The sequence below is a fragment of the Gambusia affinis genome, linkage group LG08 (assembly GCF_019740435.1).
Source record: "Gambusia affinis linkage group LG08, SWU_Gaff_1.0, whole genome shotgun sequence".
Classification (NCBI taxonomy): Eukaryota; Metazoa; Chordata; class Actinopteri; order Cyprinodontiformes; family Poeciliidae; genus Gambusia; species Gambusia affinis.
This window is the reverse complement of record NC_057875.1, coordinates 651,902-675,358: the sequence shown is the minus strand read 5'-3', so window position 1 is coordinate 675,358 and position 23,457 is coordinate 651,902. Positions and strand designations below refer to the sequence as shown.

The window sequence follows — 23,457 nt, the reverse complement described above, 5'->3', positions numbered from 1 at the left end:
CACACACACACACACACACACCATGGACTGTTCTCCTCACACACATATACAATCTGTAAATCTTATCTGCCATTATTTATCTTGTATTATAAACCCACTAATACATTTATAATCCATTTTCTAACATTCTTATAATCTGTATAATCTGTATAGTCTGTGCATATAGCTCCCATATTTATATTTATATTTATTCTTGTACACCTGTAAATAAATATCTATATCCTGTATAGAACTTCTGGATAGATGCAAACTACATTTTGTTACTTGTACTTGTGACGACAATAAAGTTGAATTCTATTCTATTCTGTTCTATATGCAGACTGTACATTAATTTTTAATATCTCCTCGTCTATTTGCCGATTCTCTCGTGTCCCAATCTTGATTTTTGTTATCCACAGTTTACTTTCTTCTGCAGCAACATTATTGATTCAAAAACCCCAAATCAGCATAAATTCACTAAAACACATAAAGGAAAATGACATTCTTGTCTTGGATTACTGGGATGTAGATTTCATTTTAATGTCTCTAATCCCAGAGTCACACATTCAAAATGGTTTTCATTACATCAAAAGGAATTTTTCTATGACTACCAAATTACAGAATATCAATATAAATCCTAGCTCCTATTCAAACATTTATATGAACAGAAAGTCAGTAAGAAATGCAAAGTAATATCAGCAGGTGAACCGAAGGTAAAAATATAAAATTGTCAGGATATTTATATTTTAGCCAGGCATGTAGAGAGATAAAAATAATCCTGTGTGTGAACTTTGAAAGACCCTGAAAGTGACACAAAGCCTCACAAGGCATAAAGCACACACACACACACACACACACACCCACACACACACACCTCTGGTCCATCACTTCGCCCTGAAGGAAAACTGGGCTGAAGTTCGTCCTCATCATGTTGGTCATTCAAACGTTTTTAATAAGTGTAAATTAATAGAATTGTTTTTAATCACAGAATTGAAGAAAAACCAGAACAATAAACTGAGTTTCCTCTGGAATTCATTGTATTATTATTAGTTTTATGCTCTTTGGTTATTTTAGTCTTTCTAAGACACACGTCTCATTTCTAACATTTATTGCTTTATATTCAGTTTTAAAGTTAAAACAGTTTCTGAAACAAACTCCCTGAAAACCTGAGACGTGCAGAAAGTCCCACTCATCTGCTGCTTAGAGGTTTTATTATATTTTGTCTTTCTGTGGTTTTTCAAAGCTCTGGTTGTTACCTTCATTTTTCTCCTTTAATTTTGTGTGGAATACTTTTTCTGCTCCATAAAAAACCCTGCCTTCAGTTCCAGTTTCGGCGGTTCAGACTCAGCCATGTAGGAATACAACATGGTGTGTTTGTGCTTCATGTGAAAGCGGCTGAAAAACGGCCGGTGGCTGCATCACCTCAGCAGCAGCAAACAGGCTGAATTAGCAGCATAATGGCTGCTGCTCTGCAACAGGCACTCAGCAGCTAATCAGGTTATCCAGCACTGCGGCTGGATGAGAGTACCTGATACGGTGGAGGGCAGCTTCTACCGTAACATGAACACAAGACTAATCCACCAACAAAATGAGATCAAAACAAGTCGATGAGGTTAAAAACAAAGTTCAGCAGGAGGAGAAAAGAAAGAAAATATCTGTAATTATTTAGAAAACCATCCTTCTCCTCCTGGTCTCTGGTTGAACCCAAACTGATGACTGAAATTACTCGGTTCATTCCCAACACGTGAAAATACGTTGTGTTCAGACTGGACTCTCCCTGTTGTGCATGTAAACGTGTTTCCTTCCCGTCTGAAAACGTCACCGAGAAAAGAATCAGACCAGGTTTGATCAGCGAAGAGCAGAAGAGTCCCCGTGTTTTCCTACCCAAACCAGTTAGTCTGCTCTGAGCGGAAGTGGCTCTCGCAGCCCCAGTGTGTAATCACAGAGGGTGTGTGTGTGTGTGTGAGTCTTTTATCTAGAGCCCACACACACCACATCCTGCTACATCCTGCTCTCCAAAGCCCAGGAAATTAGTGTCCAACCAGGCGGAAAACAGGTGTGCGATTTGGACAGCTGGACTCACCTGTCCAGGCTTCAGGCTCATAAGAATCTCTCTCACACACACACACACACACACGCATGCACGCACACACACACACACACACACACACACACACACACACACACACCTCCCCTTATAAATGAAGAAACCTTCAGACTGGAGAATCGGTGTTCCTTCAGCATGTTTTCCTGCAGACCAAACGCTGGACGTGACTTCCTGTTTAGCTTCTGTTGGTCTGATGAGTCTCAGGAGAAATCTTTAGCGCAGCTGCAGAGCTGGACTCATGGTGGCGGCGGAGCAGCTCTGTTGGTTCCGATTGAATCTTTTTCTGCTTCCTGATTGAATCGTGGCTGTTTGGACAATCATTCCCTCTGGTTCCGGATGCTGAGCAGCTGGAAGGATTTTTATTCTTAACTTTTTGTTATTTTCAGATAGTTGCTAAGATTAGCATCTGAAAAGCTCAAATAACACTTCAACTTTGACCCCAAATCCCAGCAGACTTGAAAAGGATGCTTCATGGATGCAGGGAGAAGAGGAAGTTCAAACCATTATTTCACAACTCCACTCAGAGGTGCAGCAAAAGCAAAGGAGGACGATTAGCACAGCTGCAAACAGCTGATGATGTCATCCAGGTCCTGATCATGTGGAATATTGTCTCCACTAGCCAGACGTTGAGCTGTTAGCATGTCATAAAGGCCAGGCTGTCATCCACCAGCAGTCTTCAGCACTGGCCTGTTGTGTTGATTTATTGTCTCATCTCAGAAACTGGACTTGGTCCTGAGGTCAAATGTTCTGCAGCTGTTCCACCTGCAGAACCACGACAGATTAATCAAGTTCCCAAAAGCTCCGCAGATAAAACCGTTCAGTCTGCAGGTTAGCCTGCAGGGCATCAGGCACAAATCCTGCAAACACACCAAACAATTAGGAGAATTGTTTGTTCAGAGTTCTGGCCAAATGAAAAGCTTGGAGCAATTTGTTGCTCACACTGTTATGAATTTTAATACTAATCCATCCAAACATGCCCTGTAATGCTTAAACTGGCACATTTCTAGTGCATGTGAGGGATTGGGGGATATTATCTGGATTTCATTAGAATCAATGTATAGCAAATGAGAGCAAATGCATGCAGCTGCAATGAATATTCAGAGATTAAAGGCTCAGATGAGACACCCAGAAAATATGGAGAAACTTTATTATGAATATGGAGAAACTTATTCTGGAGGATCCATTTACTTCAGCCTAAAACTGAACTATTTGCTTTCCACGTCGTCTCTGCTGATTTTATACCAAGCAGAGATCTTTTCCTGTTCTACTGCTGTGTGATATTTAATGATGTATTTAATCCAGATCTCATCTGTTAGTTTTGGACACTGAAAGGTTTTGTAGGACAGTTTAGTATTTCAATAAATAGTTTAGATCTTATTTAAAGGACCAGATCTTTACTGCATCAATTTAAATCAATTAATTACATAAATTATTATTTTATTGTTTTATGTACAAAACTCTTCAGTTCCCTCTGTACTGACATGTTTCTGATACGCCCATAAATCTGCTTTGTCTTCAACTTGTGCTAAAAGCAGTTAGCTTATCGGCTAGGCTATGCTAGCCTAAAAATAGCATCTCAATGCTAAACTTGAAAATCTTTTCAATGTTTGAGCTTCTTCCTATAACCAGACCTGCAGGCCTCAGATCTTTAAAAGTTATAGATGTGATCTGCTAAAGAACCACAACATTTTCCTCCTGCATGAACAATAAATAAATCCAGGTGAAAAAAGAAATCCCTGGTGTTACTTTTTGCTTGGCACCCAAACATAACAGCCCTGCTTTGAGGGGACCGTACTCTGCTCCTTTGAAAGCCAGGATATCTAAAAATCTAAATTTTAAAACAGCTGTCAATTCACAGCTCCTTCCTTTTCAACTCCTTTCAAAACTTGAGATTGATTCTTCTCGGTTCTTGGCTGTTTTAAGCCGTTTCCTTGTCATTGTTCTCCGGCTGACTGACAGAATATAGAATGGAGTATGGAGCCCGTTAGATGTGCCATCAAAGGACGGATCCGTTTCATCTGCAAGGCGCCGATGAAACAATGAGCTCTGCAGCACAGCAGCAAAATCACCAGAAAATTTACCAAATGTTGAAACCTTTGGGGTTTTTAGACGAAGCCGTCGGGCTTCAGGTGGAGTTTGAGACTTTATATGGATTCATAAACATTAATGCTGTATAGTTGAGTTATGCTTTATTATTAGAGCTAAATGCCAGCGTGACAGAGACGCCTCCCCACCCGGTACGGCGGTGACCTGTGATGCTGCGGGTCATCCTCTACCTGTGTAAACAAGCTCGCCCCCCACCACTCAGAGCGCCTCCTTGCTTCCTCGCTCTGCTTTACATCTCATTAACATTCATTCTCACACTAATTGAGCCTAATAGGAAAATAATGTCTGACATTAAATCTCTGAGCGTGAGGCCCAGCTGATCCTTCACTGTAAATGTTTCAGTGTTTGAGGAGTTGGTGTGTTTGCTGCCCAGCTCCTGCTTTCAGCTCTGCTTTGCCTAAATGGACCTTTCCTGAGTTCTGCTTAGTTTGCTCTTTACTAGCAGCAGATTTCCAGCAACTGGAATTCCAAACTCTACTTTTAAAACGCCAACCGCTGCATTTAGGAGATTCAAAAACTCAACCATTAAAATGAGCTTTCTCAAAACCAGAGGGGGTTTACGTAAAAATTAATTTTGTTATAAGTATTTCGTATTGTTTGGTGTCTGGATGAGAGGAGCTGCATGAGCAGAGTAAAGGAGAAACCTCTGTCTGCATCAGGAAATGCTTCATTAATATTCTTTATTAAAAAAATCTAACACAATCAGACAAAATTAAACAAAGACAACAAAGGAGGTTTGTTAGGAAAGGAAACCTTCTAATTCTGCAGCTTTTAATTTAGCAGTTCATCAAAATTTGGTTACAATTTGATTTCCACTATAAATGATCATAACAGTGTAAAACTGCGTTACACAGTGATGCTTAAATTTAGTAACCTCATCGTTCTTTTTGGTCCAAATGTCTCGTCTCAGCATTTCAATACAAAGAGAAACTGGTTGACTAAAAGTCCAGACAGAGCAGGAAATCCCATGACTGAGTGACTGAGGTCATTAAACCAAGACAGGATCTGACATCATCAACACGCCACACCAATCAGCAGCTGTCAGTCAGTTAGCAAGAAAAGCCATCAGCTAGCTCTCAATTAGCCCTCAGCTAGCTCTCAATTAGCCCTCAGCTAGCTCTCAATTAGCCCTCAGTTAGCCCTGAGTTAGCACTCAGTTACCTGGCGCTTCAGTTCAAGCTCCGTCTTCTGCTTGCAGGTAAATCAGTGAAGCCCAGCAGAGGCTCAGACCAAACGCCGTCATGGAGTTCATCAATTTAAACTTCCTGCGGCGGAGGCATCAGCAGCGAGAGCGTGGCGGTTTTAGAGCAGGAGAAGAAGAAAAACTCCTCCATCCTGCAGGGTTTTTCTGCAGTCATTCAAGTTTCACAGCGTTGCTCGTGTTGCCAGGACACTTTGAATTACATCGCAAAAATAACTGTCGAATTATTAATTATACATTTTTAAGATTAAAAACACGAGCACTTTAGTTTGAATCAAGGCCTTTGAAGTGAAGGCAGTTTTAATCAAACTCTGAATATTTTATGGTTCACTGTCCACAGACAGAGGGGGACACCCTGAGAGGCATTCAGGGCTGCGTGGAAATATGAACATGATAACGTCTCACTCTGGAAACACTGCAGCCAGAAAAATGTTTCCAAAACTCTCCCAGTATAATTAGAGGCAGAAAATATTAATGATAAATGAGAATAAAGGAGGAACGTTCAGAGAGAGCAGAGCCAGCATCCATCCAGCATCCATCCATCATCCAGCATCCATCCATCCATCATCCATCCATCCAGCATCCATCCATCATCCATCCATCATCCATCCATCCATCATCCATCCATCATCCATCCATCCATCATCCATCCATCATCCATCCATCATCCATCATCCATCCATCATCCATCCATCATCCATCCATCCATCATCCATCCATCATCCATCCATCCAGCATCCATCCATCATCCATCCATCATCCATCCATCCAGCATCCATCCATCATCCATCCATCCAGCATCCATCCATCATCCATCCATCCATCATCCATCCATCATCCATCCATCCATCATCCATCCATCATCCATCCATCAGGCATCCATCCATCATCCATCCATCCAGCATCCATCCATCATCCATCATCCATCCATCCATCATCCATCCATCCATCATCCAGCATCCATCCATCCATCCATCATCCATCCATCCATCCATCATCCATCCATCATCCATCCATCCAGCATCCATCCAGCATCCATCCATCCATCCTCTTTTCTTTACCACTTGAATCAATGAGGCTTCATATAAACAATATTTTTCTGGAAAATAATAATAATAACAACAACAATAATATCAACAATAATATCAATAATAATAATAATAATAATAATAGTAATAATAATAACGACCAGCATCCAACATAGAGATGCAGGCAAATTACAAGATGAAAGCAGATTCTCCCTGAGGAACTAAGAGCCGAGTTAAATCCCTCTTTATTGCCGTTGTCATGGTAACCGCATACGCTGCAGCAACACGGACATACAGGAACTTAGAAGAATTATGGATTCACACATTAAAAGCAGCTGGAGTGATTTGAGTGCATCTTGTTTTTAGTTTTTACACAGTAAGGATTTATTTCTGAGTTTTCTTCCTGTTTTTTCAGGATGGTTCCCTGAAGAGGAGGCCGACCCGTTTGGACCGCGATGGCTGAACCCTCCCTGACGGATCGTCTTCTGGAGTCCAGGACTGAATATTTATCCAAACTAAATTAATAGTTCTGCTAATTAAGCCAAAAGAGCGTGACAAAATTCACAAAAATAAAATGCAGCAGATTTCCATCTATCTGCTTCCTGCTGGTTCAGAGTTGAACTGTGTCAGTTTTTATTCTGCAGCAAAATTAACTAATTATGTAAATGATTCTGACTGTTCACATTAAATTATGAACATATGGGATCACACCAGCTTGGTACTTTGTTTTATTTAGGGGTTTCAGAGTAAAGGGGGATCAAATGTGCATATTTTTGACTAAACAAACAAAAATTGTTTCCATTGTTTTCTATTTGTTATTTTTGTACAGTCCTGATAAAACAAAGGTAAAAATCCACACAGCTCAGATCTTTACAAAACATCAGATTTTTACTTTTATTGTCCGTTAGTTTTTATTTAGAGCAGCGCTGGGTGTTTCTGGCACCTTTGATCATCATAATTTCATAAGAATGAAAATGTGCATGAAAGAAGCTGGTTGCTTTTAAGTCAGGAGAAAATGACAAATGCAACATTTCCTCTGTGATGGTCGTGGTCATTAGTTTAATGACTCATGTAATAAAACCCATTCAACTGAAAAATGTCAAACTCATTTATTCACATCTGGCAGACATGAAATATCTGCTCAATCCAGGCCTGTAGCAACCGCAACGCATCCTGAGATTCATGTGTTCATCCTGAGATTCATGTGTTCATCCTGATATTCATGTGTTCATCCTGTGTTTCATGTGTTCATCCTGAGATTCATGTGTTCATCCTGAGATTCATGTGTTCATCCTGTGTTTCATGTGTTCATCCTGAGATTCATGTGTTCATCCTGAGATTCATGTGTTCATCCTGTGTTTCATGTGTTCATCCTGAGATTCATGTGTTCATCCTGATATTCATGTGTTCATCCTGTGTTTCATGTGTTCATCCTGAGATTCATGTGTTCATCCTGATATTCATGTGTTCATCCTGTGTTCATCCTGTGTTTCATGTGTTCATCCTGATATTCATGTGTTCATCCTGCGATTCATGTGTTCATCCTGCGATTCATGTGTTCATCCTGCGTTTCATGTGTTCATCCTGCGTTTCATGTGTTCATCCTGCGTTTCATGTGTTCATCCTGCGTTTCATGTGTTCATCCTGCGTTTCATGTGTTCATCCTGCGATTCATGTGTTCATCTTGCGTTTCATGTGTTCATCCTGCGATTCATGTGTTCATCCTGCGATTAATGTGGTCATCCTGCGATTCATGTGTTCATCCCATGATTCATGTGTGTTCATCCTGCATGTTTCATGTGTTCATCCCATGATTCATGTGTTCATCCTGCGTTTCATGTGTTCATCCCTGCGTTTCATGTGTTCATCCCATGCTTCATGTGTTCATCCCATGATTCATGTGTTCATCCCATATTCATGTGTTCATCCTGCGTTTCATGTGTTCATCCCATGATTCATGTGTTCATCCTCGATTCATGTGTTCATCCCATGATTCATGTGTTCATCCCATCGATTCATGTGTTCATCCCTGCGATTCATGTGTTCATCCCATGCTTCATGTGTTCATCCCATGCTTCATGTGTTCATCCCATGCTTCATGTGTTCATCCCATGCATTCATGTGTTCATCCCATGCTTCATGTGTTCATCCCTGCGCTTCATGTGTTCATCCCATGCATTCATGTGTTCATCCTGCGTTTCATGTGTTCATCCTGCGTTTCATGTGTTCATCCTGCGTTTCATGTGTTCATCCTGCGTTTCATGTGTTCATCCTGCGTTTCATGTGTTCATCCTGAGATTCATGTGTTCATCCTGTGTTTCATGTGTTCATCCTGTGTTTCATGTGTTCATCCTGATATTCATGTGTTCACAGATGAGACACGAGCCTCAGTAACAGGAATCGTTCGATTTGACACTTTTCACTTAAACTCTGCTTTCAGTGCATCAGATAAACTGAAGGAGCCCAATTTGATACATAACAGATTCATAAATCAGATCTTTACAGTCATTTAACAACCAAATGAAAAAGTTTACTTGGACTTTAGTTTGTCTTTAAATTTGTTTTCTAGACTTTAGACTGATCCTGGCCAGCCTTCGTTCCCATAACCGCGCCGCGTTAGCTCTGGTTGAGCAGCTCTATGTGAACATCTCAACTCGCTGCCCAGCGTTACACGAAGCACCAAACCACACCAAATGTCAGACAGAGTTAATCAGCGCAGAGATCAGAGAAACTCGTCCTTTAAAACTCCAACAACCAAAACAGTTTCTGTGACTCTTATTAAAACTCAACAGACAGAAATGTTAGAGCTGCTGAAGCCACATCATTGAATTAAATCTCAGTTTGTTGCTCATCTCTGCATCAGAGCAGCAGATTGAACTCATCCTGCAGGGCCGGTCCAAGGCTGCATGAGGCCTGGGGCAGAATCTGACTTAGGGGCCCCTCTTGCTGCTAAAACATCAGCAGCTCTAACAGCTTCTGGGTTGATTTAATCTGGGAGGAGGGAGGAGATTAACTGGCCAACCTGAAAACAATCAGTTAGAATTACAGTTTATTCATTTGTTATTTTTGTCCTGATAAAACAAAGGTAAAAATCCACACAGCTCAGATCTTTACAAAACATCAGATTTTTACTTTTATTGTCCGTTAGTTTTTATTTAGAGCAGCTCTGGGTGTTTCTGGCACCTTTGATCATCATAATTTCATAAGAATGAAAATGTGCATGAAAGAAGCTGGTTGCTTTTAAGTCAGGAGAAAATGACAAATACAACATTTCCTCTGTGATGGTCGTGGTCATTAGTTTAATGACTCATGTAATAAAACCCATTCAACTGAAAAATGTCAAACTCATTTATTCACATCTGGCAGACATGAAATATCTGCTCAATCCAGGCCTGTAGCAACATATCGCATCCTGAGATTCATGTGTTCATCCTGAGATTCATGTGTTCATCCTGATATTCATGTGTTCATCCTGTGTTTCATGTGTTCATCCTGAGATTCATGTGTTCATCCTGAGATTCATGTGTTTCATGTGTTCATCCTGAGATTCATGTGTTCATCCTGAGATTCATGTGTTCATCCTGATATTCATGTGTTCATCCTGTGTTTCATGTGTTCATCCTGAGATTCATGTGTTCATCCTGATATTCATGTGTTCATCCTGTGTTCATCCTGTGTTTCATGTGTTCATCCTGATATTCATGTGTTCATCCTGATATTCATGTGTTCATCCTGAGATTCATGTGTTCATCCTGTGTTTCATGTGTTCATCCTGAGATTCATGTGTTCATCCTGATATTCATGTGTTCATCCTGTGTTCATCCTGTGTTTCATGTGTTCATCCTGAGATTCATGTGTTCATCCTGATATTCATGTGTTCATCCTGTGTTCATCCTGTGTTTCATGTGTTCATCCTGAGATTCATGTGTTCATCCTGAGATTCATGTGTTCATCCTGATATTCATGTGTTCATCCTGATATTCATGTGTTCATCCTGAGATTCATGTGTTCATCCTGCGTTTCATGTGTTCATCCTGCGATTCATGTGTTCATCCTGCGTTTCATGTGTTCATCCTGCGATTCATGTGTTCATCCTGCGATTCATGTGTTCATCCTGCGATTCATGTGTTCATCCTGCGTTTCATGTGTTCATCCTGATATTCATGTGTTCATCCTGATATTCATGTGTTCATCCTGAGATTCATGTGTTCATCCTGAGATTCATGTGTTCATCCTGAGATTCATGTGTTCATCCTGCGTTTCATGTGTTCATCCTGCGATTCATGTGTTCATCTTGCGTTTCATGTGTTCATCCTGCAATTCATGTGTTCATCCTGCGATTCATGTGTTCATCCTGCGTTTCATGTGTTCATCCTGCGATTCATGTGTTCATCCTGTGTTTCATGTGTTCATCCTGTGTTTCATGTGTTCATCCTGAGATTCATGTGTTCATCCTGATATTCATGTGTTCACAGATGAGACACGAGCCTCAGTAACAGGAATCGTTCGATTTGACACTTTTCACTTATATTCTGCTTTCAGTGCATCAGATAAACTGAAGGAGCCCAATTTGATACATAACAGATTCATAAATCAGATCTTTACAGTCATTTAACAACCAAATGAAAAAGTTTACTTGGACTTTAGTTTGTCTTTAAATTTGTTTTCTAGACTTTAGACTGATCCTGGCCAGCCTTCGTTCCCATAACACTTGCGCGTTAGCTCTGGATTGAGCAGCTCTATGAACATCTCAACTCGCTGCCCAGCGTTACACGAATTAACCAAACCACACCAAATGTCAGACAGAGTTAATCAAGCGCAGAGATCAGAGAAACTCGTCCTTTAAAACTCCAACAACCAAAACAGTTTCTGTGACTCTTATTAAAACTCAACAGACAGAAATGTTAGAGCTGCTGAAGCCACATCATTGAATTAAATCTCAGTTTGTTGCTCATCTCTGCATCAGAGCAGCAGATTGAACTCATCCTGCAGGGCCGGTCCAAGGCTGCATGAGGCCTGGGGCAGAATCTGACTTAGGGGCCCCTCTTGCTGCTAAAACATCAGCAGCTCTAACAGCTTCTGGGTTGATTTAATCTGGGAGGAGGGAGGAGATTAACTGGCCAACCTGAAAACAATCAGTTAGAATTACAGTTTATTCATTTGTATTTGTGAACAGATTAAACTCACAGACTAGTTGTGGCTTTAAATATTGTTGCACTGGTGATGTTTTCCTGCAGCATATAATGACCCAGTAATATTTTTACATTTCCTGTCTACTTAACCTGTTTAATAAGAAACATGGCGGACGCCTCGGCGCCCCGACCGCCGCTGTGAAAAAAACCTGATTCTTCCTTATGGTTTCTGAGGGATCCAGTCTGATGCAGTTTAATAAGTTTTATTTCATTTCTAGTCATTTTTAGAATCTGCTGTGAGTTTAACTATAGATTTGTATGCATGGATTTGTGCTGGTATGTATTTTAATGTCATTGCATTTTCATGTGCGAACAGGTGAATTTATTCCTGGAGGCTTCATCAGACTGAGATATGCAAGAGGACGCGAGCCTAATCCTTACTACCGGCAGCCATATTGGAAAAGTAATGAAGAGAAGATGATGAACAGCTGTTCATCTCCTCACATCTGCTGCTATTTACAGACAGACTTATTTCAGTTTTTACAATATCCACTTAGCTTATCAGCAGCTGGATGTCCTGAGTCACAGCAGATTCCTCAGAACAAGATAAGGTCAATTGGCAGCTTGAAAAGCAGACTCTCTCTCACCTTATCTCTCTCTCTTTCTTCCAGAGTAATGCCTTTATTAGACACACAGCCATACAGGCACAAGTCCCAGCAGGCCTCTAAAACAGCCTATCCTCTGCGTCTGACAAGGAATAAATCACCTATTTCTGATAGGATCAGTCCTTTTCTTCCCCACACAGAACCGCCAATATTTGGATTGTGTGGCTGCAAATCAATGGGCACTTTCACAAACTCCTCCATAACAAGTTTTCTTCTCCCTTCACATGATAAAAATCAACGGCCCGCAAATTCTCATGAATAAATTCTCAGAGTTGGAAAGCAAATAACTGGTGAACAAAGCAGCAACATAACGAACAAAGAAACTGACACTTGTCAAAGAATCAGTGGGCAGAAAGAGCAGAAAGAACATCCCAACAAACAGGACGAGCACACACACACGCACACACACGCACACACACACACACACACACACACACACACACACACACACACACACACTGACCTGGTAGGAGTCGATGGCCTCTCGGTCCAGTGAGCGGCTGACTGACACGTCTCCTGTGTCTATGTCAATGGTGAAAAGACCTTTGGGATATTGGTCAGCGCCGGGGCCTGTCAGTCGGAAGATATGGTGCACTGGCTTCTCTGTCAAAATTACCTGAACACACACACACACACACACACACACACACACACACCCAGGTATCAGCAGCTGGAACATCCATAAACCTCTTTCCAACATCATTTACAATCAGGCTGCTGTCTTCCATTAAAACAACCAAAAGTTAATCATGTTTGAGTTGAATGTTGATGAAAGGAGCACAGGAAGCTCTTGGTAAACTGAGCTTCCTGTGGCTTAATCTGCTGGATTATGGTGTGTGTGTTACAGTAGAGGCAGAGACTCACATGAGACTGTGGTTTCCAGCAGAGTCGCCGGTTTCCATCGGCCGGGTCAGGAGGTGAGAAAAGCAGAGACACAAAGAGAGAAAGTTAGCATCCAGGTCAACAGACACGACCAAATGACGAAAAATAAAAACCATTCAAAACTCATCAGGAGACGATACTGATCAATACAGCAACAATATTCCACATGTTCACTGCGATTTCTGAGAGACCAAACAAATGAACAATCATGACAAATAAAACCTGAAAACTAATTCATCCCCCCTTGGCTGAAGGTAAAAGAGACGCGATCATGTGAGGAAAGTTTCTACCAGAATGAAAACCACTAACAGCACCAGGCCTGTCACAAACACGTATTGTCTCAAACATTATTGTGATAAACGATAATATTGTTTAAAGAGCATTTTAAACTGATTAATGATAATGAAAGAACAATGCAAGCAAAGACAGATGCACTTTACAACCAAAAACTAAAATAAAATGGACTCTCAGTCTCCATTAACAAAAATGGACCTGAATAAAAACTAAACCACATAACAAATAAAAACTACATTTAACCAAAACAGTGCAGGTTATCAAGTCTGTATGCTACACTGCCCTATATAATAATCATTAGATTTATGGAGAGAAGTTGGACGCATCCTGATGCAACAGTTGAGCCAAAGTCAAACAACATGATATTTTTGACGATCTTGCGGCTGATCGGGTCCAGTGGGTAGAATATCGGGACCGCTCCGATCTAAATCCGGCACTTTCAACATGTTGGATCGGCCAGTTTATCGCTGCAGCCTGTGGTTTTCCCCAAACAGCTGACACGGCGAAACCCGAAGTCCAGCAGACATCAGAGATGATACGTGGAAACAACATTAACGTTTGTAAAACATTTCATGCAAAAAATATCCACAGAAATGACGAGGGGAGGAGTTGGAGCGGATTTGCTGCTGCAGTTTTATCCAACTCCTTTTCTTTGTGTTGCATCTTTTATGGCTTAAAATAAGCTGACAAACCATCGCGGCTGCGTCCACGTCTTCACGTGTTCCTTCACTCTGAATTCCTGTGAGACACGATGGCTCTACATGGGACTTTCTGTCGGAAACTGGTGAGAGAAATCGGTTCATGTGGGATGTGTTGCTAGTGCCGAGTAGCTGGACACACGGCATGAACCCGATCCAACCCGATCCAACCCTAATGAACCCGATCCAACCCTAATGAACCCAATCCAACCCTAATGAACCCGATCCAACCCTAATGAACCCTAATGAACCCGATCCAACCCGATCGAACCCTAATGAACCCGATCCAACCCGATCGAACCCTAATGAACCCAATCCAACCCTAATGAACCCGATCCAACCCGATCGAACCCTAATGAACCCGATCCAACCCTAATGAACCCGATCCAACCCGATCGAACCCTAATGAACCCGATCGAACCCAATCCAACCCTAATGAACCCGATCCAACCCGATCGAACCCTAATGAACCCAATCCAACCCGATCGAACCCTAATGAACCAGATCCAATCCGGTTGAACACAATCCAATCCGATCCAACCCGATCGAACCCGATACACCTAGGACTTTCTGAGGGTTAGTGTGCGGCCTCTCAGGTTTTGAAGATGGCCGACGATTCTACCTGTTGTGAAGTGGAGATGTCAGTAAGGAAATGAGGAAGGGAGGATGAGTGGAGAGAAGTGAGTTCAGCCGTTTTTCATTCAGTGTCATCAGAAAGAGAAAAAGGCTGGAAGAGACGATAAAGGTGATAATTAAAATGACTCTGATAACTTTCATTTCTAGGCCTAAACAGCACAACGCTACAGAACAAATGTAGCTGAGAAACTTTAATGTTTCCTCCGCCCAGATACCAGCCCAGGTGTTTCTGATCATATGCAGAAACAAACCAGCTCTTATGTTTTGTGCATTTCCCGTCTGTCCTCTCAGACTCGTCATGTTTCCAGCAGCCTGAGCTCCCAGCAGGGTTAGCGGTGACCTCAGCGCCGCCGCTCTGAGTCAAGCATCTAAACGACCCGCTGCAGCGCACCGCAGCATCACAGGGAGGCGTGAGGTTGGCTTTAATGAGAGCACACTTCAATGGGACAGCAGCTGAAACGAAGGCCTTTCTGCTCCCCACTTGAAAGAGCATGGGACATGAAGCTGCAGCTTTACAGGCCGTGTCAGACAACGCTGAGACACTCAGAGCGCTCTGGCAGTTATCTCCACGCCCGGCTCCATCCCCCTGCCGCCTTTCAGGCCCCCCGCTGCTTCAGCTCTCTAATATTTCCATTCCAACCTTCTGCAAAACTTCCACTCGTCTCTCCCAATTCATCTTTTCCCTCCTCTCTCTTACACACTTCCTCTGCTTGGCTTGTTGCCTTTTAAAAAGAGAGAAAAAGAAAAAAGAGCAGAACTTCCTCTGAGCAAAGCCAGCTTCCTGGAGATATCACTCTCTTCCCACTCCTGTTGTGGTCAACGTTTCCCCTCTCAGCAGGAAGTAGAGAGACGGCTGAGAGGAGAAACACTAAATCACATCCGATGGTTTTCAAAGCGTCTGCAGTCAGAACGCTCATGTCACATCTTATCCAACCTTTTTATAACTGAGGTCAGACACGCGTCATGATCCTACGCCAGGAGAAATCAGACGGTAAATCTGAATGGAAACAATAATGAGAAGAAGATCACAGTATTCCTTCCTAAACAGAGCGCCGCGCTGCGACGTCCACCATCTTCTTCTGCACACGCAGGACGCTTTGGGCTCGTAAACCGTTCACACACAGATCAGACCTATTAGTATTTTATCAGCATGAACGACCATGCAAAAACAAAAAATCAGATTAAAACAAAATAACAAATAAATAACTAATTTTAGCATCTATACTCACTGTGTGAATATAGTCAAAGTGACCAGCGTAGCTCTAGAACAGAATAGAATAGACTTTATTGATCCCTGAGGGGAAACTGCTTATTCACTGACAAGCTGCTCCAGCTGAGATAATAAATATCAATACTACAAATAGAAACATATGAAAGTGCAAAAGAATTAATATTGTAAAATAAAACAATTGAGAAACTATTTAAAAAGTCAAACAACAACAGGAGTAACTGCAACAGACATCAGCTGCTAACAGCCTTTAAAACAGTGAAACTCAGCAGCACTCTCAGTTCTGGGTTAAAATTATTGCACATAATTTCTTCCAATTAGAACAATCTGAGTTGAAACGTTACGAAATGAACAAAGCAGGGAGGAGTTGAACCATTTCAGGGGGAAGACAGGAGTGAACCTCCAGCAGGAAGTAGATGGAGGAGACAGGAAGTGTGGAAGATCAGAGCTAAAGACGGAGCCAGTTCACCAGAGGAGGAAGTGAAGTGTCAGGAGAAGTTCCCACTCTGCAGGGTGGAGGACTGATCACCAGACTGCACACTCACTCACACTCTGATGAGGGCAGAAACCTGCACCCAGTGGGTTTGTCTTCCCCTGCGTGTGTGGGAGGACTGATGGGAGAATCTCACCTCTTTCCATCAGCTCTCATTACCAGCCGAGCGCAATGAAAGCCTGTGAAGCTCAGCCTCCTGCAGGAAGATGGCAGGAGGTGTGGCGAAGCTCTGCCACAGCAACACCTCAGAGAAGCAGCAGCAATGCAGCAGAAAAAGCCGGACAACGCCTCACACCGTCAGCGCTTCGGTCTGGAGTCAAGAAGAAACTCGGAAAAATAAAAGCTGCTGTATGTCATGGATACAAACGTTCAACAATATGAAGCAAAACCTGAAAATCTGACATCAGCAAACAGAATCATTACCTCATAAAAACACCTGAGTATCCCTTGTAGTGTTTGAGGAGAAATGACACGGCTTCAGATCCTCTGTGTGTGTGTGTGTGTGTGTGTGTGTGCGTGTGTGTGTGTGTGTGTGTGTGTGGGTGTGTGTGTGTGTGACAGTACACAGTACTCTCCCTGGATGGGGCTTCTTTCATCCCTATCAAGGTCAAACAACCAGCAGCTAATGACAATCAGTGGCTGCAAAACGGACTCCTGGGACCTGCTGGTGTGTGTGTGTGTGTGTGTGTGTGTGTGTGTGTGTGTGTGTGTGTGTGTTAGGGCCGGCTCTGCTTGGACAGCGCTCTGCCTGATTGTCCTGCCAGTCCACTCCACCCTCCTGCCAGAAGGGTGGGCCAAACAGATCCGGTTCTGAAGGGTCGGACCGGAGTGTTAACAGGAAACAACAGGAAATAAAGGGGCTAATTAACCGGCTCTGATTGGTCAGACTGACCTCTGCTTACCATCAGCTACTTTATTCTGGTCCAATCAAAGCTGGCTGGGGGTTAAAATGGCTTCAGAACAAAGAGAACCAGAACAGATTCACTAACTGAGAGAGAGATGCTGCTGCAGCATTTAAACATAATTCAGATCAACTAGTTATGACAACATTCAGCCAGTGATCCCGTCTAACAGGCATGTTTCATGACAGACCGTGTGTGTGTGTGTGTGTGTGTGTGTGTGAGACAGTTTTCCCAAGATAATTAAGAGAATCAATTAGACTAAATGATGAGGGCCGCAGGCTGCCTGCTTTCTATCGTTCTTGTCTTTGGTGAAGCTCTGATGTTGAACGTCTCCGACGGCAACGAGCTCAACGGGAACAAATGATCCAGAAAACCCGATAGAACCAGACCAGACGTTTAAAGGTCTAACAGGGAGAACCAGGGAACATCCAGGGAAAATGCAGGCAACATGCAGGGAACATCCAGAGAACATGCAGGGAACATCCAGAGAACATGCAGGGAACATCCAGGGAACATCCAGAGAACATGCAGGGAACATGCAGGGGAGATGCAGGGAACATGCAGGGAACATCCAGAGAACATGCAGGGAACATCCAGGGAACATCCAGAGAACATGCAGGGAACATGCAGGGGAGATGCAGGGAACATGCAGGGGAGATGCAGGGAACATGCAGGGAACATCCAGAGAACATGCAGGGAACATGCAGGGGAGATGCAGGGAACATGCAGGGAACATCCAGGGAACATCCAGAGAACATGCAGGGAACATCCAGGGAACATCCAGGGAACATCCAGAGAACATGCAGGGAACATGCAGGGGAGATGCAGGGAACATGCAGGGGAGATGCAGGGAACATGCAGGGAACATCCAGAGAACATGCAGGGAACATCCAGAGAACATGCAGGGAACATCCAGAGAAAATGCAGGGAACATCCAGAGAACATCCAGGGAAAATGCAGGGAACATGCAGGGAACAGCCAGGGAACATGCAGGGAACAGCCAGGGAACATCCAGGGAAAATGCAGGGAACATGCAGGGAACAGCCAGGGAACATGCAGGGAACAGCCAGGGAACATGCAGGGAACATCCAGGGAACATGCAGGGAACATCCAGAGAAAATGCAGGGAACATCCAGAGAACATCCAGGGAAAATGCAGGGAACATGCAGGGAACAGCCAGGGAACATGCAGGGAACATCCAGAGAACATGCAGGGAACATCCAGAGAAAATGCAGGGAACATCCAGAGAACATCCAGGGAAAATGCAGGGAACATGCAGGGAACAGCCAGGGAACATGCAGGGAACAGCCAGGGAACATCCAGGGAAAATGCAGGGAACATGCAGGGAACAGCCAGGGAACATGCAGGGAACATGCAGGGAACATCCAGAGAAAATGCAGGGAACATCCAGAGAACATCCAGGGAAAATGCAGGGAACATGCAGGGAACAGCCAGGGAACATGCAGGGAACATCCAGAGAACATGCAGGGAACATCCAGAGAAAATGCAGGGAACATCCAGAGAACATCCAGGGAAAATGCAGGGAACAGCCAGGGAACATGCAGGGAATATCCAGGGAACATCCAGAGAACATGCAGGGAACATCCAGCGCTCCAACTGGGAAGGAAGATTCCTCCCATTACTGCTTTAGCTGCAAACCAAACCAGGCCCTCACTGCTCTCCAAAACAGAACTTCACCCGGTCCGTGTGAAGCGGACCCAGTCGGACCTGGTCCAGGCCAGCTGGCTTGCAAAGCATACTCTGATGCAACACGGTACAAAGAATATTGTCTTATTGCTCTATTGTTACAGTTTAGCGCATATTTAAGGACAGACGTTCTTTCACTGACGCTCAGCTTGGTGATATGGAGACATTTTGGACGGGAAAACGACCCAAACCAGAGAAGAGCAGAATCTGGATCCAGGCCGACCCGTGTGCTCCTACAGAAAATGATTTCAATGTTTCCAGAAGTAGGAAATGAGTCCTGGAGAAACAGTTGAAGTGCTTCGATCCGCTGCTCTGACTGACCATCGAGTCTTTAACAGCTAAAGAGTTTCTCTCTGATCCAGACGACAATCAAACATAAATCTCAAAATAACGAGATCTGAAGCTGAATAATGAGATTTATATCAGGCTGTAAATCTCATTCTTGTTTTGTTGCTACTGAATTTATTTCCTGGCTTTGTCAGTTAAACATTTCTGTAAAATCAAACCTTTGCAACATTTAAAAGTTAAAAGGATAAATTATTGTTACACACAAACATTTTCCCTGCTTCCCCAGACGAATGTCCAAGAGGTTAAAGAGAATCCAAACAGTCACTGAGCTGATAAACACGTCAATAAGAAACCAATTTACAACCTAATGAGTCATTTAAAGATCCCAAATTACCCAGCATGCATCTCTACAGCTTTATTACCTTTATGTTAGCCTCGTCAGGGACGGAGGAAGTTTGGTCTAATATTTCACACTCATGATTTTGCTGCTGCTAAACTAAAACTGTTAATTTCCCGAGTGAAATCGGTGTTGTTATTATTTATAGCACATCTATTTCACCCAGATGACTGGTGTGTGTTTCCGTCTTCCTTCAGTCGAGACGCAGCAGCGCTGAGGGTGGAGCGGCTTTACGCTCAGCTTTACCCCACAAACATCCCAGGAAGAAACATTTCAGCTGCTTGAGCTATGACTGATTTCTGTCTCTGAGTTCTAAGATCTTCCAATTAGCAGAGGCTGAAGTGGGAACATTTCAGCATATCAGTCTCATTGCACGCTCCAGCTGCTGTGTGAGATGTTGTGAGGTTTCAGGCCCGGAGGGACGGCCGCGCACAGACCTCTGCATCAAAACAATTCCACAGCTAGCAGGAGGCGTGACACAAACAACAAGGTTCTTACCCTTCCCCAGTGAGCTGCACTGACAGCCGGCCCACCTTCCTCCTTCCAGCACACACACACACACACACACACACACACACACACACACAGAGCCTGCTTTAGTGCAGTTATATATGCACACAGCCATACATGTCAAATCGGAGCTCCTGCAATCTGGGCTCACCCTTCCTTCAAACTGCTTATATCCTGAAGAGAAGAGAGGATGAAAAATGAATGCTGCCATATGGAAGTGGTACGTTGTGTGAGAAGAGGGAAAACTATTGGTGTGGAAAATCAATTTTGCCAAGTGGCAAACATATAGCTTTCTACGGGTGAAACAGCCGCCATTATCCCGCCTCCTCATGCAAGGCTGTGTGTGGAGGGAGAGGAGAAGGACGGAAGAACAAAGGATGAAAAGGTAATCAAATTTGCAAATGGAAAGTGTTAAGAAGCAGGAATAAGTGATGGGGGAGAATATGAAGTATCTTGTACAGGATGAGCTGCTGCAGCCTGGGAGGAACATGTACATGCACCAAATGGCCCATAGCTGCTGCTGCTGCTGCTGCTGCTGCCACTGAGCCCACAGACATGATTTACATTCCACTGGGTCTCCTGACTCTATATCCACCTCCAGTTTACCAGACTACAAATCTGCATAAATTCCCCAAAACTTCCCCTGAGGACAGAGAAGATGCATGCCAGATGAAGTCAGTCCACCGTCCTTCATTACCTGATATCTGCAGGCATTCGCTCGCCTCACTGAGACCTCACTGAGCGGAACCGCATCAGCCTGAGCCACAGAGTCAGACTCCGGGCCGGGTCACGCTCCCTAGGGTCCAATTATCCGTCAGGAGACGGGCGAGCGTGGGTTTCTTCAGATGTTGGAGCCAGCAGACCGTCTGTCGGTGACCAAAACGGCTGCAGGTTCAGTTTGGAGTGAATTCAGAGTAACGGTAATTCCTCCGTCGCTGCAGCAGCCGTCTGACCTGACGTCATGAGTCTGGGGCGTGGGAGGAAGCTGGAGTACCCAGAGAGAACGCAGCGGGAGAGCAGGCAAACCCAACGGTGCCGAGTTTGGAATGGGGTCGGACCGGGTTCTGGGATTCAGAACCAGGAGCTTCAACCCATCAGATGAATCACCACAACTGTACAGCTGCAGAAATGGATCTATGTTCCAGTTCTTATGAACCAAAGGTTAGTGGCGGGCATTTATTGTATCGCTCATCGTACCGTTTATCGTATCGTTCATTGTATCATTTATCGCATCGTTTGTGATAAATGTCTTATCATGATACCATTTTGATTTATTGTTATGATAAATTCCAAATAATGATGTTTAAAAAGCCGTAAACTTGTCCTAATGCAAACTGTGCAGCAGGACTTGCTGGAACTCCGACTTCGACCTTTATTAACTATAATGCATCTAGTTACAAGGACAATAATAACTCAAAATGTATTTGACTGTCTTTTTCTAAAAACATAATGCACTCTACTGGAAGCGGACAGTTTTCTGTGAAGTTTTTAATATCAGAAAATCATAATTTATAACTTTTGTTGTAAAATTTGTTTAGAGACGTTTTAAATCATAATAATTCAGAGTAGAGAGCAAACAATGTGACATTTCTGAAAGTTTTTCCGCCTCCACTGAAACAAACAACCTCTTGTTTGTACCTGTATGAAAAACGGTCAATATGAACATTTTTATATAAAATAAAATACTGACCATGAAGAAGTATCACAAATAAAATTCAAACAGCTTTGCTGCAGCTTTCACACAAGTTTAAAATCGCTGAGTTTAAACTCAACGTGATAAATTTGCCTCCAACCTCTATCAGTAAAATCCCTTTTATATTAATTTAATTTAATTTTATATTAATGTAAAGTTTTCCTACTGTTTGTAACATATTACAGTTTCATGAACTTTGTTTTTCTTTTGCTCATATTGAGATATAAAGTTAAATCCTGTGAACATGACAGAGTTCAGGAAATCAACTGGAATCTAAAATCTGATTCTATGAAAATTGAAGCAGGTAAAATTTAATGTTTGTGATCCTGCATTTAATAGCAGCTGGTATTTTTATGAAGGACATGAGTGTTTCTGCTGGTGATATTTAATGTAATAAATATTTGGCGGCTCTGGTTTCTGGTGACATCCTGTCTGAGTTTGGTTGATTTGTTCCCAGACTAACGGCTCCAGTTCGGTTCTCTTCTCCCCTGAATGAACGGCTTCAACACGGCAACGCAGCCAGCTGCTGCTAAACTCTCTGCTCCTCCACAGCTGCCTCTTCATTATGGTTTGTCATCTTCTTGCTCTGGATGTTTAAAAACTAAATTAGTGGAGAGTAAGCTGTCTCCATCCAGCTTACCGACTAAACAGACACGCCTCCGTTTCTGTGATCTAAAAACATGAAATCACAATAACTTTCTAACTTTTTTCACATTAATGTGACATTTATCCTGTTAATTTCAACCCCAAAACAAACGAATTTGACTTGAGGTCAATAATTTATGGAATAAAGCGACAACAGAGTGCAGGCCTTTAAACAGTGACTGCGACTCATACAATAAAGATTTATTAATCTTATCTATCTGACTTTTTCACATCAGTCTGAACTGATCCGATAGATCCGATTTGTTCCTCTTCAGATGTGAAACTGAATCATATCTGACAGTTTCCGAAGCGTCGCCGTCTGAACGTCACATTTTATCCAACAAGAGTCAAAACTCAGCGGTGAATCTGAACTGCGGCTGAAAATGATGATAATGAAGTGATGGAAGCAGTCAGTGAACGCATCACATCCCAACCGACCACTGCTGGTCCGACTCCACGGCCAAACAGAACCGGGTCGGAACCGGGTCGGAAGCTGCAGCTCCACTAAAGGCCGCTGCTGTTAGCCGTTAGCTTTATGAGCTTCCTGCTCTCAGCAACTCTACAGTCCATCCAGAGACGGCGGCCATCTTTACTGCGGTAAACTTTACTGCCCCAGCTGAGCTCGTCTCAGGTCCAATATTAAATCCTCCCAGAGGACAGCGAGTGTTTGTTACCTTGCCGATGAGCCTGGGAAACGGAGCCCTCTGGTTCTCAGTGACGATCATCGGCGGGATGAGCAGCGCTCTCTTCGATCGGTACGGTGGCTTCAGGTCGAGGCCCAGAACCTCCTGCAACACAAACACAGCATCTCATCAAGTCCCAACCTGCTCTGCTGTAAACTACCTCTAACCCTACAACATCCCCTG

The 23,457-nt window shown here is 43.1% G+C and overlaps 1 protein-coding gene across 6 annotated transcripts in view; it reads right to left on the bottom strand.

Moving 5' to 3' along the window:
• Positions 1-23,457, bottom strand: part of cdh13 (cadherin 13, H-cadherin (heart)) — a 237,492-nt gene that overhangs the window by 116,084 nt on the left and 97,951 nt on the right. For all 6 annotated transcript variants that reach the window (XM_044123866.1, XM_044123869.1, XM_044123868.1 and 3 more), the window contains 3 exons: positions 23,266-23,379; positions 13,083-13,088; positions 12,682-12,834 (listed from right to left, as the gene is read on the bottom strand). In XM_044123866.1, coding sequence (XP_043979801.1) covers positions 12,682-12,834; positions 13,083-13,088; positions 23,266-23,379 — 273 coding nt within the window. The remainder of the gene's footprint in view (positions 1-12,681; positions 12,835-13,082; positions 13,089-23,265; positions 23,380-23,457) is intronic.